Source organism: Gaeumannomyces tritici (assembly GCF_000145635.1).
Source record: "Gaeumannomyces tritici R3-111a-1 unplaced genomic scaffold supercont2.1, whole genome shotgun sequence".
NCBI lineage: Eukaryota > Fungi > Ascomycota > Sordariomycetes > Magnaporthales > Magnaporthaceae > Gaeumannomyces > Gaeumannomyces tritici.
The window spans coordinates 930,282-948,164 of record NW_008804545.1 but is presented as its reverse complement, the minus strand read 5'-3'; the positions used below and the strand labels follow the sequence as shown (position 1 = coordinate 948,164).

Genomic DNA, 17,883 nt, shown 5'->3' with positions numbered 1-17,883 from the left:
CCCCTCTAGAATTCCTTGCATCTTATTGGACCAGGCCGTTGCACGGACGCCACGTCACTGTCACCGCCCTGTCGCTCCACCCCAATTGGGATTCTGCCGACCTCACTGCTTAGAACTGTCACTTTACCCGATTCGGTCGCTTGGGCGTAGATTCTGTAACTGGATTGGGCGGCTCTCCCAGGCTCGGCGCTCCCTGCACCATGGATGAGAGGAGCGATGGTGGCCTGAAAACGACCCCGACTGATCAGAAAATCGAACGGGTTAGATCGAATTGCGGGCTGAAGAGAAGAATCGCGGACCAAGGCCACCATTTTGCATTGGCATTCAATATCTGCCGGTCCAAACTCCAGCGCCTTGACGCCATTGAGCGGGACAAACGGGAGGCACGGGCCCCGCACACGATCCATCAGTTTGACCACGAGCCTCTCTCTGGCCTCAGCGGCCACTTTGCGGCCTCGTCACCGCAGCCACAGCATCGATATTCGTCCTGCCCCACCACTGACGGCGACACAGGCACCTCCCCTGTCGTCCGGTCCCCCTCACCTCACTCTCACATGGCCACAGTGCGTCCTCACCAACGGACAACCCAAGATTCGGAACCAGCAGAGCCAAACAAGAAGCGCAAGCGCGCAGACACCTTCCTGGGCAGGATGCAGGAGGAGTTTGTCCTCCCGAGCGTGGCGACGCCTCACGCCGAGCGCCTCACCCCCAACCTCCCACGGCGCGCCTTCGTGACCGTGGGCGCCACCGCCAGCTTCCGCCCCCTGCTCGCCGAGATACTGCGCCCGTCATTCCTCTCCTGGATGATGCAGTACGGCTTCGACGACATCCAGGTCCAGTGCGGGCCCGACCTGGCCTGGTTTCAGTCCATGGTCGACCAGCTGGACATCGATCTCGGCAATCTCAAAATTTCGTGCTTTCGCTATACTACCAGCATGCGTGACTTTATCATACGTTGCCGCCCCGTGGAGGGAGTCAGTAACGCGGGGGTCGTTGTATGCCATGCTGGTTTGTACACATCTCATCCCTGAGGCCGGGGGTTTCAGACGATTAAACAGGAGGACCAGTAACTCACTGATAATCAACATTACAGGCGCCGGAACCGTCATTGATGTCTCACGCTGCAGTGTTCCCTTCGTCATAGTCCCGAACGAAGACCTTTTGGACAACCATCAGGTCGAACTGGCTAATTATCTCGACGGGGAGCAGTGGGGCGTATCGGCGAAGCCAAAGTGAGTTGAGAGTCAGAATTGCCTATATTGGTGACGATGAGAAGACCCACTTATACTCATAACCAAAACAACTTTGAAGGGGACTTGCCGAAGCCATCATGAGGGCCCACGTTCAGGCCTACGCCGGCGGCATGTTTCCACTAGCTCCCGACTTGGCGCACTTGGACCTCAACGGCGAGTCCGATAGCACCGTCTTCCCGATGCCCCCGCACAAACGCATCACGCTCCTCGACTGGATGGCCCGCTCCTGCTACCCGGAGCAGGGCGAGTACGGCACCAGGTCCCGCGAGTCCCACGCTGCCAGCCCCGCCGCCTAGTCCTCGGCGGCTTCGCATGAGGGCCCCTCCAGCGGCGAGCGGAGGACCCATCCTGCACTTGACCGCCGCCGCCGCTCAACGAGTCGTGACCCCGGCCTGCACACCCAGGAGGAGCTGGACGAGTTGGATAAGATGTGTAAGCCTGCCGAGCCACTCACTACTTGTCGCGTTAAAAACATCGAGTGCTTCTGCTAACGCTGGTGACTGCCGCAGCTCTCGAGTGAAAAGGGTCACCCATTCAACTGGCCCTGAACTTCACGGAGTGGCTGTATCGAGCCTCCTGTCTGCGACTTCGGGCTTGAAGTCGCGCCAAGGAGCTCTAACAGTGGCCACGCATAGGGCCCTTATCCCGCCCCTCCCCTCCGTATCGTCATAGGTCTCACTTTTCCTTTTCTTGTTCCCAGGAGCCAAGGTTGGTTGGTTTATGAGGCCCCCCTGAGATGCCGCGGTACCCGCATGGATACAGTAGGGTACACCTTGGATTCCCCAGTGCGAGGCGACCGAACGGCTTTCTAACCTCTTCCCCAGCCTCCTAAACCACACCATGACCGTCGTTTGTTTGTCTCGCATAGCGCTCGGCGTTCCTGCTCTTTTTTTTGACTCGGCCTTGGTATCACGTTATCAATCAGGAGTCTGGTTGTCATTTTCGTTCATTTCATGCATCTGCGTTGTATCTTCCCTTCGGTGGAGCCCAACGTTCGTTACACTCTACGGTGATAGGAAACGTACACCACCCCTGTTCGCAAGTGATATTGTGATGTGATGTGCCTGCTCCGTCCGGAACTCGATAAACCCAAACCTGGGAAGCTTCTTGCTTTGGCGTGCGTGGAAAAAGGAAATTCACAAAAGTCACGCTAATCTTGACGGATTGTTGGCCTCAAAATGACAGCAAGAGTGGAAACATAAGCTCTTTTCGTTTCAGTAAACCCTTCCTTCCACAATCATTGGAGACCCGAGATATCCCAGATTTTGATCGCTCCATCAGCACCAGCGCTAGCGACCTTCTGGTCGCCCTGAACCCAGGCCACGCCGTTGACGCCATCCTTGTGCGCGTTGGGGGCCTTGACTCTGGCCCCGGGTTTCGCCAGGCTCCAAAGGTGGACGTTCGTGTCGAGCGCGCCGCTGACGGCGTGCGTGCCGGCCGCGTTCCAGGCGATGGCGGTGACGCGCGCCGTGTGCGCCGACCACCGGTCCGTGAGCACCTCCCACCCGGCCGCCGTCGAGTACGCGATGATCTTGCCCGACGAGTTGCCAGCCGCCAGGGCCTTGCCGTCCGGGGAGAAGGCGAGCGCCGTCACCTGCGCCGCCGACTTGGTCAGCGTCTCGGCCTCGACGAGCTTGTTGTCGCTGCCCAGCTTGTACACGACCACGGCGTTGCCGTCCGCGCCGCCGACCGCCACCAGCGACTCGTGTGCCGCGATCGCTGTCGGTGTGAATTTGGTCTCCAGCTTGCTGGCGAGCTCTCCGGTAGGGCTGTACACTACGACGCCGTCTGCGAGAGCCACAACCAGGGCTTTGCTCGAAGCGGCCACCCCGTGTGGCTGCGCGCCGAGGGCGGCCGGTAATGCGCCGGAGCCGTCGGCAGTCCGCAGCTGATCGTCCCAGCCGACACTGAAGACTTTGCCCGAAACCTCGGCGAACCCGGTTACCTGGTTCGTGTGCGAGCTCTTGTCGACGACGTCGCTCTTGCCTGCGGCTACCTCCCACCGGCACACCCTTCCGTCAAAGCTGCCCGTCCACAAGTTCTTGTCGGACTCGCATCCCATCGCCGTGATGCTCTTGTTGTGGCCCTGCACAACCCTGATGGGCTTCTCGCTGGACTCGACAAGGTAGTTGAGGTCGCCTGACAAGCTGAGCGAGATTATGAGGCCGTCGGTCCGTCCTGCGGGCCAGGCCACGCCTACCTGCTGGTCTGGCACGCTGGAGGAGCCGTCGGCGGGGCCAAGACGCCAAGTGTGCGTGACCTTGCCGGCCTCGGCGTCCCAGACGCGCACCGTCTGGTCCGCGCTGGCCGTGACGAAACGCTTGGAGTCGGGCGCCCACGCGACGGCAAATATGCTCCCCGTGTGGTCCGCGCCGGCCCCGACCTCGCCCTTGTGCTCGCCCGTCTTGCCGTCGTACAGGTGGACGCGCTTGTCGGCGCCGACGGTGACGAGGAGGGCGCCGTCGGGCGAGAAGGCGGTGCCCAGCACGAAGCCCGTGTGCAGGCCCGAGGCCTTGGCGGCGAACTTGAAGGGGGCGCCGTGGAGGAAGCACATTGAGCCGTCGTCGGAGACGGTGGCGGCGCGCAGGGGCCGCTGCTGGCGGATGGCGACGGCGTTGACCACCTTTGAGTGGCCCGACACCTCGCCGACGCTGTTGCCCGAGTCGGCCGTGATGCAGTGGCCGAAGCGCTCGCGGCCGTCGCCCACGGCGATTATGCGCTGCGAGTCGCCGTCCCAGGCGACGTCGTTGATGCGGCCCGAGATGATGTGGTATTCGCCTGTTTATCCTCCATGTTTGCCCGAGAGTCAGCCCTAACCCTCTTCTTTGGCCCTCCTATAAATGCTAAGGGGCTGGATCTCCGTTCGCACCTTTCGTGTTGACCGCCTCTACCGCGTCCCAAACACGGACCTGGCCCGAGACGTCACCGCTGGCAACGTAAAACCCGCTCGGCGAGAAGCGGGCGACGGTCGTCGAGGCTGTGTGTCCGACATACTGCTTGCATACTTCGGGGTTGTCGATGGACCGGACAAAGATAGATTTGCCAGACTAAGAGCAAAGCTGGTTAGAAGGCCAGCGGCATTCATAATTGGTGGGCGAGTATCAGGTCCATGTAGCTTACGGCATATGCTATCCGCTCCCCCTTGGCGTCGCACGACAGCTGCGTGGGCTGGCCTCTCGTGGTGGCCGGGGCGGCGGCGAGGATCTTGTCGATCGTGACCGACATGGTTGGCTCAAGCTAGGCCTCTTCCGAGCGAAGTTCACGCGTTTGCCAGAAACGTGTCGAATTCTAACGGAAAAAGGGGACTTTCTATCTGGACTGCTGAGCCGTTTGCCAAGCGTGAATGGGGTGACGTCGAGGACAGTGACACAAGAAGTCGAAGAATCTGGACGAAGATACACTGGAGACAAGGAGAGGAGACGATACGGTAAAAGAAGCTCTTGACCAAACACCAGCTCCGCGAGGTGCCTCGTCGGCAGTGAGACGTGGGATGCCCTCCCGTGGGTCTGCATGGAGGGGCAGTGACGCAGTAGTTGCGGGGCCAGACAAGGATCCAGGCCGTCGCCCAGGGCGCCATTGACTTTTAATGGTGGGGCACGGAGCTGCACCACGTTATGCTCACATGGATCCCATGAGCCTCCATGCGATGGGACCTGAAAGAGATCCTCACTGAATCTCAAACACCGTTTTGCTGACATCTCCTTGCTTCCACGCCGCAATGGCTTCACCGTCCATGAGCCCTTGGATATATGCTCCTCCCACAAAGGCCCAGCTGTTCCCCTGCCGTCGAGTGACAAAAGGGATGTCTCCACCCAGGAGGACCGTGATGGTATCTCCGACCTCTGCGCTGGCTGGCCCGATACCCATCTTTCTAGTGCATGTTACTAGAAAAGTCCTGTTGAAACAATAATCGCGTGCGAAGGCCGCAAACTCCTCGGCCACGCCGTTCGTCGACCCAAGGCTGATCAAGTCGGCGAGCTCGGCTTGCTTAGCTTGTTTCTCAGAGCCATTCGAGGTCAGAAGAGTGCACAAGTATGCGGCTCCGTCCTGGCATATCTGTTCCCAGTCTCGGCTGCCCAAGGAATGCTGTTTGGCCGACAAAACCTCGGCGAGCCGTGCCGTCCAGCCCGAGAGGTCGCTATCAGCCAATGTCTCGAGGGCCAGCTCTAGCACCTGACCCATGCGATGGTCGAGTTCTCGGTCGAACTGCTGCTTGGAGACGAATTTGGGGTTGAAGCGGAGGGTATGGGCAATCTCTCCCATAACCAGACCTGCGACCCTCAGAGAAGAGCCGCTCGCTTTGGAAGCCTGGGCTGTTCCCCATGGGATGCGGCGTATTGGGCTGGGAATCCAAGCCTTGCAGGCCTGGTATGATTCTCATAGTATACCCAGCAGAAGGGTGTCTTGGTGATCCCCTTGAACAGCCGGAAGTCGCTTCAATCGGGTGTCCAGGAGGGCAGGTTCAGTTCATGCAATTTTTGACCATCCATCAGGTTGCCGTTTGTGCCCCTTGAGATGGCCATCATGGAGAGTGAGCTGCCCTTCTCGAGAAGGAATCTTGTGGCTCATTGATAGACGTCGGCGACATCAAGGCTGTAGTCTGGACGGAGAGCCGCAGGATGCGCAGTCTCGTCCTGCCACTCAGTGGCTAGTCCAAGGATGCCATACACCTTGTCTCGCTGGTCGCTTGCCTGGAATTTTGCGTGGGTTGTCACCAGGAGGGCGTCGAGCGGCCACTTGCACTTGGATCTTCGGAGGGCGCCCATGATATCCAAATTGGGGATCTGGGGAGAGATCCGGGGGTGCCGGCAGTAACCGCTCCGCCGGAGCCAGGCGGCGGCCCAGCTGAGACGATGCCAAGGATAGAGGTTCTTCCCGTGAAGGATGATGGGATCCTGTGGCGATGCCACGACCTCTTGGATAACCCAAATCCGAGAAAACCACCCCAGCCCCATCAGCTCGTCCAAATGTTGCCAGATCTGGCTTTCCCAGCCGGGCAGTCCGGTGAGAGCGTGAAAGGGGTCAGAATACATTCGGGGTGGGATTTCGGCCACGCCGTCTGTTGTGGGATGCCATAATCCGAAAACGCCATAGATCTGATCAACCACCCCCCACGCCGATAGTGATGAGACAAGGGCAGGCCCAAGCCAGATCAAAGTTCTGATGGATCGAGTATATATCTTCCCCATAATCCCCACCTGTGAGGAGCGCTCCTTAATATCTCGCTAGTTGATGCATATGTGTCGATCCATACATGCTTGATCGGGGGGCTGAACTGCCCTTCGTCGGCAGCCAGCTCTTGCAGTCTTTGGATGCAGAATGCCAGGGCAGATGAGATTTGGTAATGACAGTCATCGAGCCGGATAGACACCTCCAGCGGCTTATTGCCCCAGCAATGGCTTAGAGCATAGTAAGGGGGTGCCGCCCCGAGTGGATAGCACTCAGGGCTTCCTGCCGTTGTGGCTTGCTTATCTCTGGTGGGCACAAGACACAGAAGGCGGATGTGTCCAGGCGGGAGTGTGGTGTATTGCTCTGGCTCGCCGTGATCCATGTCGGGTACCTGGGGTGTTGTGTAGGAGTTGGTTCTCATGGTTGACACTCAAAGGTCAGACTTTGGGATCCGCAAAAGCGCCAGGCTGGAATGTAAGAACTACCCGCGATGTGAATGAGGGGTACCTTTGCGCTTGCTTCTTTACACAATCTGGAAGATGCCCCAACGGCAAAGGTAAATCATAAACCATTACTTGAGCACGATGAGTGTGGACCTGGGTGGGCAGCCGTATTGGCTTGGGCCGTGTCCCTTCCATCCCAAAACCGCACAATGGGGAGGGGTCGTTTCAGCTGTAAGGAGGGGGTGCACAAGGTACTCATGGTCACGCGAAATCGTTGAAACGCTTAACTGCTAGTTGTTACCCAGGCCTCTAAAAGCCATCCAACACGACAGCCAATACAACCATTTCACCCTCCGTATTAATTTTTTTTATTTAAATCCACACCCTGAGCATTAAATGGCTTCAAAAAAGAACAGAGCTTTTGCAATTCTTTGGTGAGTTTTAAGCAATCCGGATGTGGTCGATTTTGGCAGCGGGAACAATTCGCAGTTAAGCGCCTCAGGGATTTTGATGCGGCCTTGATACTGCCCATGTGCCAATGCGAAGGCCCAGCGCCTGTTCTTCCCGGGTTTAACGAGCTGCCCTCCTGAACTTGGTCGTTTCACCTTGTTCATGTTGGACAAATATTTGCTCAGTCGAAGGCGCCGGAGCGAGTGTGATTCGAGCACTGCTTGTACGAACTCCTCCAACTACTCAATTCCCATACACGGCTTCACAATGGAATAATGTCCTCCGTAAGATCACTTTTTTGGCCTGAGCCGGCTGAGGAGGAGCCTCGGAGCTTTGGGCTGCAACAGGTGCACCCCGACGAGAGGAATACCGAAGCGACTGTCAGCAAGGAGATTGAGTCCGTACATAGTCCGCACCTCCAAGCTCCAGGTCTGTTCACTGACACATCTCCTCCCGTCCTTCAGCATTATTGCCATTCATGGGTTGGAGGCAAGATCTTCGAGGACATGGAACGCCTGGAAGAATCCCAAAACCCAAACTCGGGCAATGTCAATTGGCTGAAAGACGACACGATGCTCCCGGCACTGATACCCAGCGCACGCATTCTCACGTACGAATGGAACGCAAACTTTGTCGGGAGCGCCTCGGCGGACATATTCTCCGGGCACGCCGAGACACTCCCGCTGCGGATCCATGCCGAACGTTCTCGTCGGGTGAGTAGTCTGGAGTCAGTCCATTCTGTTCCGGGAAAGCGCAATAAAAACTCACAGTTACCTACAGGGGCGATCTAAGTATCCCATCATCTTCGTAACGTCCGGCTTCGGCGGCCTTCTTCTAGCAAAGGTGAGCGTCGTTTGTCACTTTACGGACATTTTGCGAGCGCGAACTAACACACGACCAACCAAGGCGCTTGTTTCCGAGGTCCACAGACGGATCTATGCCGACGGGTTCAAACCGGAGGTCCTACGATATACTGTGGGTGTCGCCTTTCTTGGCACACCATTCAGGGGCTGCGAGAAATTCGCCTCCACGGCGGCTGAGCTGCGCCTCCTTATTGCCCAGCAGACAAGCGCCGAGACGGGAGTCTTGCACAGTAGCGACTTGGTCTCCTACCTGAAGGAAGGGTCCGCTGATAACGCGAGCGGCCTGGATGAGCTCGTCCAGGAGTTCAGCAAGCTGATCCACGACCGGGCTTTCAAGTTCCCCATCACCTGCTTCTTCGAAGGGAGACCCACAAACTTCGAGAAGATGCTGGACAAGATGTCCGAGGCTGAGAGAGAATCTCTGCGAGCTAAAATCGGCAGCCAACGGGTTGTAAATCAAGTCCCTACAGCTCACCTGGGCTGTCGCCGTCACTCCGCCGGCCTCCTGACACCACCGAACTTTCCCTGCAGATGGTGTCTCGGTCCTCCTCCTGCCTGCCGGGGATCGATGTGTACGAACTGGACGCATCGCACAGCATGATGCACAGGTATAACAAGCCTACATGTGAAAACTTCCTGACCGTTCCCTTCCACCTCGGGAGGTTCGCTGAGGAAGCTTCCAGGATCCTTCAAGGTAGATGCTGAGCCTTTTCTTTTGAAGCAAGGTGTACTCTGATCGTTGAGAAGTTTGAAGCACTGTCACAGTGTATGTGGTGCTGTAGTGTCCCGTTTCTAATCAACCCTTTTGATTTCCCAGCCCGAAGTGCGCCCCCTATCGACCCTGAGCTTGAGAAGCTACGAAACGGGCTCCTAAGTCATCTAGCAGTTGCTCCATACAGCGACTACAAGGCCCCCAATATCAACAGCAACATAAAGGTCCTCCTCACAAGTCGCTCATATCAGCACATCAAGCAATCCTTCCAATCTTTGAAGAGCAGTCTGCCTGATACTCACCTGTGCGGGGAAAAAGATGAAGAGCAAGAGCAAATCTCGCAAGAGGTCGACCTCTTCATCGAAGGGGAAGTCGGCCATCTCGATCTCAAACAACAAGTCCACCACACCGTCTGCAGCACACTGAAGGCCGAGAAGAGCCGGACTTATCTTTAGGCTCGCCTCATCGTCCCCGAGCTCAGGGATGCCATCGGGACCTCTGAAGAGATTCTCTTGGAGGTTATCAGGACTCTCCCAAGGACCGCTCCTGACGTTTACGAGAAGATACTGAGCAAGAGCCGAAACCCGGCGATGACGAGGCGCATTCTGCAAATAGCCGTTGTGGCCTTCAGGCCGCTGACTATCACCGAATGAAGCACACCCTGGGATCGCGCTATGCGAACGAGACCGATGCAAGGTTTACCAGGACCCTCGAGAACCTCTGCGGCTTCTTCCTCGATACCAAGAGCAGCAATATATATATCTGATCCACCAAACGGCCAGGGACTTCTTGCAGGTCGCGGACGCGGCGGCACCGCCCCCGGGAAGGAATTTGGAAAAAATCACTGCGAACCAGACACTCGCACCATATTCTGGCAGATATTTGCGTGCGATATCTCGAAGACTTGGAGTACCCTCAAGTCCCCGGCTACCTTCAGCACAGCCATTCTTTTGACGGGTGGAGGGGCTGTCTTGACTCGGATCAGCTCGCCCAGAATCATGGATGTTTCCAGTACGCCACGGTGTCTTGGGCCAAACACCACATAACTTCCAGTAAATTGGACTCCCTGGCCCTCAGCCGACTCCAGAAATCACTATGCAATCCCGTCTGGCCGCCAAGCATAGTTTGTCTCATGGCAGCTCTGAAAGATCTGGGGTTGGCCCCGACGTGTAGCCGTTACCCCCATCGCCCCGCCGTCACCTCTCTGGCCTTTTCTCTTTCTATGGGTTAGCCGAAGGCGTTACGATGGCCCTGGACCAGGCACAGCCACAGGGCCAAGACATCGATTTGTCGGCGCTAAGCTACGCTACAACCACCGGTTTCAATGACATTGTGGCGGAGCTACTATACCGGGGGAGAGAGCATCTGACGCGCGAGCACGCCAGCGGTGCTCTCTGGATAGCTGTCGCAAATCAGCATGAGAACATCGCCGAGCTTCTCCTAACGGGGAAAGCGAACTCTGATCTCAGGGACGATGAAGGAGATACGCCTCTCCTTTGGGCCGCTATCGCGGGAAACAAAGAGATGGTTGAGCTACTACTCTCAACGGGGAAAGCAAACCCCGATGTCAGCGACAACGACGGGAACACGCCTCTCTTTTCGTCTGTACATTGGGGAGACGAGAGCATGGTCAAGCTTCTACGACGCTGCCATCATACAGCTTTTGCAGGATGCTCAGAAGGCAAGGATGGGTGAGCCTTGAAACTCGGGCATCGCGTGCGTTGAACTGTTGGGCGGGCAGCACCAAGCTGGAGAGATTACTCTGAAACCCGGCATGGTCCATTCCCAAATGGTTTGTGCACGTGCGCACATATTTCTGGACCTGAAGACATGCATAGCTAGATACATGGACTGTACCTTCACTGTGAGTTTAGGTGCGCTACTGTTTGTCCGTAATCTCCGCCACTCGCCGGTGAATATCCTGTATGAGACACCTTCGGCGACCTCGACCCCTCAAGGACAGTCAGTCAGTATCTCAGGATTATCAACTCTAAGATGCAAATTATGAGATACCAAGCATTTACAGCTCCTGCCGGTGGCACAAGCGATGGGGCAGGACGTGAAAAAGATTGATGGACTTCGAAACAATACACAGGATCACCACAATTCCCAGGCAACCGGAATTTTAAAACAATGCACCAAAACTACAGATACGTCTCGATACGTCTCTAAACGCAGGAGACAGCGGAGGCAGGACTGATGAGGGACAGATTTGGCCATAGGGAACGGCCAATCCCAAAAAGAGACGGCGTTAAACGAGTTCTTATGATGCAAAGGTGAAAGCAGCCGATAGGTGTACAATCAAGTATTCTCATTCTCTATCCTCGCAAAATAGGAAGTCAGAGCTTCTCAAGAGGTTTCCTGAGATGCTTGCGGAAAGCAAGATGGCAGAAGCTTCCCATAAGGCACCGCCAGGAAACCTACCCAACAAGGCATACAAGAGCGAAACGAAGCCAGGTGATACATCGCCTGCGCATGTGGTACGACGCAACACTTTTAGGCCCAGATCTTCAGGAACTTCTCGTCGAACTCCTGCTGAAGATAAACAAAGGTCTTCAGCACATTCTGGAGGTTCCTGCCATCGCCTCGCTGCCAGGCTGGGACGCCGCCCTCGCCTTCGCCGCCACTGCCGCCATAGATGTCGTCATCCGAATCGTCGCCGTCCTCCCAAGAATCGAGAGCCTTGGCCTTGCCCTTCTTCTTCCTGACGCCCAAGTCATCATCCGCAGCGGAAACAGCAGTGCCGCCCTCGCCAGTAGCGGCCTGCTCATCCTCCATCATTATCTGCTTCTCTTCAGACACGTCGTTGTTGCGGTCCTGAGCGTCCTGGATCTCCGACACGTCGCCGCTGCCGGACTTGGGGTCGATGAGGCTGGTGAGGCAAGTGATGATCTTCGCGAGCGTTAGGGAGAAGTCCTTGAGGAGGTACCAGACGTCGCCCTTCTTAATGCCGTTGTCACGCGTCAGGGCCACGAGATCGCCGTGCATGTAGAAGTCGTAGAGGTACGCGTTCCAGGGCGTGCCTTCCGTATCTTCCGGGTAGACGGGTATGAAAGGCACCGACGGCTCGTCCAGGAAGACGCCGGCGCGAACGTTTGCGCACAGATCATGAATCGAGTAGAAATCATCACCGAACCCGGACAGGGCCGCGAAGGGGGACCGGATCTTCGGGCCAGGGGGCAGAGAGGCCGCTCCGGGGACCATGGTGAGGGCGCCGGGGGCGTGGGCTCCTGCTGCGCCAGCACGGCACTTGGTGAAGGGAAGTTCGTTGTCGGGCACTTCTGAAAGATGCTGACGGACGAAAGTCTGCACATAGTTGAAAAAGGTTTCCAGGGTCTCCTTGTTGTGCCTATGGAGGAGGGCGTGGGCAGCTTTCGGAACGGGCGGAAGCAAAACAATCGACGGCGAGTCTTTGATCTTCTTGAGCCACTCTTTGTCCTTATACTGGTCGCATGGCAACCGACCGAAGAGGTGGCTCATAACAAGCATCAGCTCGAGCAGCACTTCAGAGCGGCGTGATTCCACCTCGGCGCACAGCTGGTGAAAGTAGCCCTCCTTGAGCAGGGAATGGAACGCAAATGACGAGTCCTCGGTGCAGTAGAGGTGGCTGATGAGGCCCGCGAAGTTGAGTGGCGCGCCATCTTGCGAGAGGAGGTGCTGCCTGCGGAGGTATTCGATCGAGAACCGGATGTGGTGCTTGACAGCCGTCTCGCCCGCCGGGCCACCAAGGTACAGTCGCGTCTGAGAGAGAAGCGATTGGGCCGCCTGGACGGCGGGATCCGAATTTTTGGTGTGATAGCACAGGGCCAGGACGCGGAGCAACAGACTCGTAGACAGGGCAAACTGGCCACGCAGATCGGGCAGCCTAGAAGACATGACTTCGAACGCCCGCTGCGGAGGGATATTGAAGACGACGTTTCCCAGCAAGTCAAAGCCTCGTCGGCCGGCTCGGCCAGCTGCCTGTCGATAGTTGAGTGCCGACAGGAAGATAGAATCGCCAGAGAAAACAGCCGTCTTACATGGGAGGTTGATACCCAGGGCCAGCGTTCCGGTGGCAACGACAACAGTCAGATAGCCGCGACGGCAGAGCTTCTCAATCGTTTGACGATACTTGAACGGCAGTCCCTCATGATGGCAGGCAATGCCGCGTCGCAAACCGTTGATCAGCGTCGGGTTGTTGATGCCTCGCCTCCCAAGAACCCAGATCAGCTCCTCGAGCTCGGAGCGCGAGCAGACACTCGAGTTGGCGAAGCTAAAGTCGTCCAGGGGGGCTTCAGGGTCAAATCCCGCCCAAGAGCTGGTCTCCGTCTCGGCGAGCTCTCGTTGTATATCTCCCTTGGTGGCTCCGTCGTCGTCCGCAGGCGCTGTAGACTTCGCGAACGGCTTGCGCTTGGCTTGAGTCTTTTTGTACTCGTTGAACTTATCCATCTTGCTCTCCCACTTCTTGCTCGTCCTCTTGTACTCACTCTCGGCTTTCTCCAGCTCGTTCAAGACCGTGGAGAGGGTGTTCATGCACTCGTCCCGGTCGAAATTGAAGATGATGGCAGGGAGGGCGTTCTGACGGTGAAGATCCAGGAGCAGGTAGAAGTCGTTCATGTATGCTTCGCCGCTCTCCTTACGGTTCCCTGTCTCTCCCGGAGGGGGCACGCGAGTCTCGCCTTCTCCACCTTGAGGCAGCTTGACCTTGAGCTCCTCCTGCACGGCGGCGAAGGGCGAGTCCGGCTGGTTCATCCAATCAAGTAGGCGGGCTTTCAGGTCTGTCTCCCAACGCGTGACATCCGCCTTCTTGACAATAGCTGGCAGGGCCTTGGAAGGAGCGAGATTCTCGCCAACAGGAAACTCGGGTGTTTCGTGCTTCTTCATGCTGCGCCAGAGAGTGAGACAATCCCGAGCCTCAAGATTGATGTCATCAAGCCTGCCACGGTGGCTGTAGGATGAATGGTAATTAGTAAAAGAAACGAGACAATGAACGATCAATGAGTCAAAAGCATTCCGAAATGCTGTGGGGGAGGGAGGGTAAGTGGCTGCGTAAAGAAGAGCCTGGCTGATTCGGGGTTGCCCTTACCGATTAATAAGAGCCGCCACAGGGTGCACAAAGGCAAATGGAGCTCCAGCCCTGTCCAGTTCAGGAGTGCCGGGGGGGTCTTTCCGCGGGAGCCCCTGAAAAGGGTCAGGCCGAGCAGGTGGGGTGTAGATATACTTGCGCAGGTCCGAGTAGCGCGAGTTATGAACAATCATTTCCATGCCGAAGCCTTTGTTGCTCTGTGAGCCCACAAGCCACTCCTTGAAGTCCTCAGGGTTGCTAACCGTCGCGGACAGCGTGATGATGGGGCATGGGGCGAGAAGCAGGAGCTGCTCCCAGATGATGCCCTCCTCATGTTGGCCAATGGAATGGACCTCGTCGAATATGATCCGCTTGATGCGGTGCGCCCACGAGCTCTTCTTCTCGTAGTTGACTGTGCTGAGAAGCATGATCTCCAGGATTTCGGGCACCGTCACCAGAACCTGACAGCCAGTAGGGTTGTTCACCCGAGTGTCGCGAGTATGGATAGCCCAAACGGATCTGCCATCGAACTTGAAGGTTTTGGCGAAGCGAGCTTGGATCTCGGCAGCGATCTGGTTGACGAGGGCCTTGGTCGGGGCAATATAAACCAGAACCCCGTCGTCGCTGGTCTGCATCACCTTCTTCATGGCGTAGAAGGAGATGAAGGTCTTTCCGGCCGATGTCGGCGCGATGACGCACATGCTCTTGTTGTCATCAATGGCGTCGAGAACCTTCCTCTGCCACGCGTCAGGCTTGAAGGGCACACGCGGGTCGGGGGCCGAGTCGAAGCCGCGCTCCATATAAGGTCCGTAGCGCTCAAGCTGAAACTCGATCGAAGTGCCTGGAGTGTTTTTTCCATCGGCTGCAGCTCGCTCTGTGAACCCCTGTAAAGCTGCTGCGAACTCGCTCAGCTCTGCAGATAGGCTTTCGGAAAGCGGCTGCCCTCTGAGGTGGGTGATTCGTCGCCAGATATGATCCATAACCTCCTCGCTCTCCGGCGACTCGTGCTCGACTGCCCGTGGCATGATATCCTTGAGCGTTCCGGCGAGGATCTTGCAAATATATAGAGATACGTCGTGTGCGAACTCGCTCATGGCCGGCTTGTGCAACTGGGCCGGCTTGAGCAACTCGGACTCGAATAATTCGGTCATCTTCAGCCTCTTCTGCAAGTCTGCCACTTTTTCGAGTTCCTTCCGCTTGACGTCCCAGACACGATGGGCTGCAGCGGTCTTGAGGTCTGCTTTCTGGGCGGCAGCCTGTCGAGGATCCTTTGGGGAGTCTGTCTTTCCTTTCTTGTTTTTGGCGTTCTTGGAAGCGGCAGCGGCCTTCTTTGAGGCGGCGGCGGATGCCGTCTTCTCCCGCAAGGCCAGCTTCCAGTCCTGCGCCTTCTCAGCCGGAGCCGACGTCACCATAAAGATTGTCTCAGGCTTGATGGTAGCCCCGGAGCCGCCAGAGAGACTGGCCGCGTATGAGATGGTATCGGCCATGAGTCTCTGGTGTCGCTTTCTGGCCCAGAAATCGAGAGGCCTCGGCTTGGCTCGGCCACCAAGCTTTTTCTTGGCATTGTGCCAATGCGAGACCTCGCGGAAGATATCGGTGGAGATCACCCGTTCAGGAGCCGACGAGATTTCGAGACTGACTCCACCGAAGAAGTCATCCAGGACAGGATGGCTGAACGGAAGCACGTCTTGCGCGCTGTCTGGGGTGTCTTTTGACGGAGCCGCTTCAGATTGATCGATGGTTTGGCCAAGGCTGCAGGCCAGTTTGCTACAGCCAGCCGCCGGAGAAAGCTGGTCAATCTTTTCCGCCAATTGAAGCAACTTTGCCTTGGCAGAGTCCGTAAGGTTTGTGGAGTCGAGCCTCGTTGATACGGTGTGAAACAAGCGTCCATCGATCATGTCGAATAGGTCCCACTCCAGACCTCGGAGAATCGAGGCGGCGGCGGTGCATGCGCCATCCTTGATTGTGTTGACGCATATCTCGGCAACCAGGGACAAGAAGGAACCGCCCTGGGCCTCAAGCTTCTGTGGTGCGGGAGACCGCCGATGAGCGAGGGGCAGCTCGCTGAGCATGACCAAGTGGATCAGGAAGGCAATGGCATTGAAATCGAGAGTAGCAGTCTTGCCAGCCAGCTCCGCCAAAGCAGCCACAGTCAATGCCTCACGTGCAGTCAGCGCAGTGCCATCCTCCCACTTCGTCCAGCTATGTGAGGCTGGCACAGATAGAACATCGTAGCAGAGAGAGCTCATCCGTGGCTCATTGCAATCGCTCGTCTTGTCCTGGGCCAAGGGAAGCTCCGAAGAGTACTGGGGAGAAAAGACAGTGGTAAAGACCTGGGAGAGCTCAACGTTAGACATCAACTTTGACTGATGGCCGTTTGAGATGGAGCACATAGAGGGTTGGACACACCTTTGACGAGGTCATCACCATGCCGTCCAGCAAAGCGATGCTGTATTCATGGGTGTTGAGGCGAAAGATGATGTCCAGACACCTCTGGCGTCTCTCATCGTCCTTGGGAGAGTCGGTCGGCCCAGGGCGACCATCCGAGCACACGAAGCATTGAACCGCACTCTCTTGAAGGTAGAGTTCAAACTCGGGGCTAGATAAGCCCGGAAACTCGAATGAGACCTTGGGACTGCCGCTTCCGGCATTGCGGTTGAGGTGCTCGATGAGAACCGCGCGGGTCAGGTGATACTTGGCATGGTTGGCCTCCAAAGCCTGCGGCGGGATGCAGAGTTGCTCTTGGTTCGAGAACCAGACAACATGGAAGCGAGCTCCGCATCGCTCCAGATCTGCGAGGAATTTTTCGACCGCATGGACCGCATGGAGAAGCTGGAATCCGTCTATTCATTGGGTACCAAAGCTGTGAGCTGGCCGCCGTTTTCGCAATAGCTTTTGGTGGGGAGGAGATGGGAGTGCCTTACCTTGGTAGTCAACCTTTGCCTGGCTGATACACTGAGCCATCAGAGACTCGCCATGGATAGCGAAGAGGTCGTTGCCAGCAAAGTCGCCCACGATATCGACCCTTGGGCCTGACCGTTGGCTGTACCATGTCTGGACCGTGCCAGCTGCATCCAGCAGCTCGGTGGCCGCCATGGTGGCACGCCGAGGTCCTTTGCAGTAGGAAGGAACAAATGCGATCTAGAAAGACGAAAGTAGGTACGGTAGATCAAAGGTTCGTTGCTGCCCCAGAATCACCTCAATGTGTTGTGGGTGGGGGACTAGAGGTATCTTCCAGGCGGCGGGCTGAGTTTGCGGTGGCCCAGAAGTTGGGTTGTGGGAGCTGAACTTGCAGCCAAATAAATACGGGGAAAATGGCGGGGTTGAATTTGTGTGAACGCTGGGCGGCAAACACTGGCACAGTGCTGCCCGGGAAGGCAGGTGCAGACATCTGAAATGCCGTGTCAGGATTCGCCAGAGACAGCCAACCATCGTTTGCCTTACTCAAACAAAAAAGGGCAGATGGACATCACATTGGCCTGGCGTATCTTTTCCTGGCAGCCAGCTGCCAATCACCTGTACTGTTTGTACGCTACCTCTCCGGCTACTGGTCTAGTCATTCGCTTGTCTGACTAGAAGGCCTCCTGCATCTTCGGACGCATGAAGCCGTGTCGCCCGCCCCAATAGCTCCCAGCTTTGCGCGGGTTGCTAATCCACAATCCACATGGAGATTGGTGGACACTTCTCCGGTCAGGGAGCCGCATGTTCCCCAAATGGGCAACAGCCTGCACTGTGTTGGGCAAACAAGGCTTCAGGGAAACAGAATCTCATGAGCACTTCAAAAATATAAGATGGGGAATTTTGAGGTACTCCGGATACAGCAGCTTCTGGCGTGACCGGTAGTAGGTGCGGACGGAAACCGGCTTTAACAAGCGGTGCTCTATATCGAGAAAAGCAACAGAGAATCGCAGAGAAGCACCGCCCTTTGCATCACATATAGCAGTCGTAA

The 17,883-nt window shown here is 56.8% G+C and overlaps 6 protein-coding genes across 6 annotated transcripts; 3 read left to right on the top strand and 3 right to left on the bottom strand.

The window, feature by feature from the left end:
* Positions 1-200: 200 nt before the first annotated feature.
* On the top strand, positions 201-2,339 carry GGTG_00294 (hypothetical protein; the record flags this gene model as incomplete). The annotated part of the gene is made up of 4 exons (XM_009218037.1): positions 201-1,008; positions 1,094-1,232; positions 1,312-1,685; positions 1,763-2,339. 3 exons carry the CDS (start codon positions 201-203, stop codon positions 1,547-1,549), a joined length of 1,185 nt encoding a protein of 394 aa, XP_009216301.1. The 3' UTR covers positions 1,550-1,685; positions 1,763-2,339.
* Positions 2,132-4,786, bottom strand: GGTG_00293 (WD repeat-containing protein 2). Its single transcript, XM_009218036.1, has 3 exons — positions 4,374-4,786; positions 4,123-4,300; positions 2,132-4,031 (listed from the first exon to the last, which is right to left on the bottom strand). Exons 1-3 carry the CDS (start codon positions 4,476-4,478, stop codon positions 2,491-2,493), a joined length of 1,824 nt encoding a protein of 607 aa, XP_009216300.1. The 5' UTR covers positions 4,479-4,786; the 3' UTR covers positions 2,132-2,490.
* Positions 4,787-4,919: 133 nt separating this feature from the next.
* Positions 4,920-6,286, bottom strand: GGTG_00292 (hypothetical protein; the record flags this gene model as incomplete). The annotated part of the gene is made up of 2 exons (XM_009218035.1): positions 4,920-5,566; positions 5,860-6,286. The coding sequence occupies 2 exons, from the start codon at positions 6,284-6,286 to the stop codon at positions 4,920-4,922; spliced, it is 1,074 nt and encodes a 357-aa protein (XP_009216299.1).
* Positions 6,287-7,590: 1,304 nt separating this feature from the next.
* Positions 7,591-9,543, top strand: GGTG_00291 (hypothetical protein; the record flags this gene model as incomplete). Its single annotated transcript, XM_009218034.1, has 6 exons — positions 7,591-8,028; positions 8,096-8,158; positions 8,222-8,629; positions 8,710-8,872; positions 8,996-9,288; positions 9,346-9,543. 6 exons carry the CDS (start codon positions 7,591-7,593, stop codon positions 9,541-9,543), a joined length of 1,563 nt encoding a protein of 520 aa, XP_009216298.1.
* A 592-nt stretch (positions 9,544-10,135) lies between these two features.
* GGTG_00290 (hypothetical protein) lies at positions 10,136-10,898 on the top strand (the record flags this gene model as incomplete). Its single annotated transcript, XM_009218033.1, has 3 exons — positions 10,136-10,495; positions 10,551-10,581; positions 10,729-10,898. 3 exons carry the CDS (start codon positions 10,136-10,138, stop codon positions 10,896-10,898), a joined length of 561 nt encoding a protein of 186 aa, XP_009216297.1.
* A 47-nt stretch (positions 10,899-10,945) lies between these two features.
* GGTG_00289 (DEAD/DEAH box helicase) lies at positions 10,946-17,442 on the bottom strand. Its single transcript, XM_009218032.1, has 4 exons — positions 16,859-17,442; positions 16,344-16,777; positions 13,956-16,267; positions 10,946-13,817 (listed from the first exon to the last, which is right to left on the bottom strand). The coding sequence occupies exons 1-4, from the start codon at positions 17,028-17,030 to the stop codon at positions 11,387-11,389; spliced, it is 5,349 nt and encodes a 1,782-aa protein (XP_009216296.1). The 5' UTR covers positions 17,031-17,442; the 3' UTR covers positions 10,946-11,386.
* Between the last annotated feature and the right edge of the window lie 441 nt (positions 17,443-17,883).

Excerpts from the sequence above, each read along its gene's own strand:
- GGTG_00293 (XM_009218036.1), bottom strand. The coding sequence starts at position 4,478 with ATGTCGGTCACGATCGACAAGATCCTCGCCGCCGCCCCGGCCACCACG. Across the intron at positions 4,301-4,373 it reads GGGAGCGGATAGCATATGCC|TCTGGCAAATCTATCTTTGT; the intron begins GTAAGCTACATG and ends CTTTGCTCTTAG. Across the intron at positions 4,032-4,122 it reads AGAGGCGGTCAACACGAAAG|GCGAATACCACATCATCTCG; the intron begins GTGCGAACGGAG and ends GAGGATAAACAG.
- GGTG_00289 (XM_009218032.1), bottom strand. The coding sequence starts at position 17,030 with ATGGCGGCCACCGAGCTGCTGGATGCAGCTGGCACGGTCCAGACATGG. Across the intron at positions 16,268-16,343 it reads TGGTGATGACCTCGTCAAAG|GTCTTTACCACTGTCTTTTC; the intron begins GTGTGTCCAACC and ends GAGCTCTCCCAG. Across the intron at positions 13,818-13,955 it reads GTGGCGGCTCTTATTAATCG|CCACCGTGGCAGGCTTGATG; the intron begins GTAAGGGCAACC and ends TTCATCCTACAG.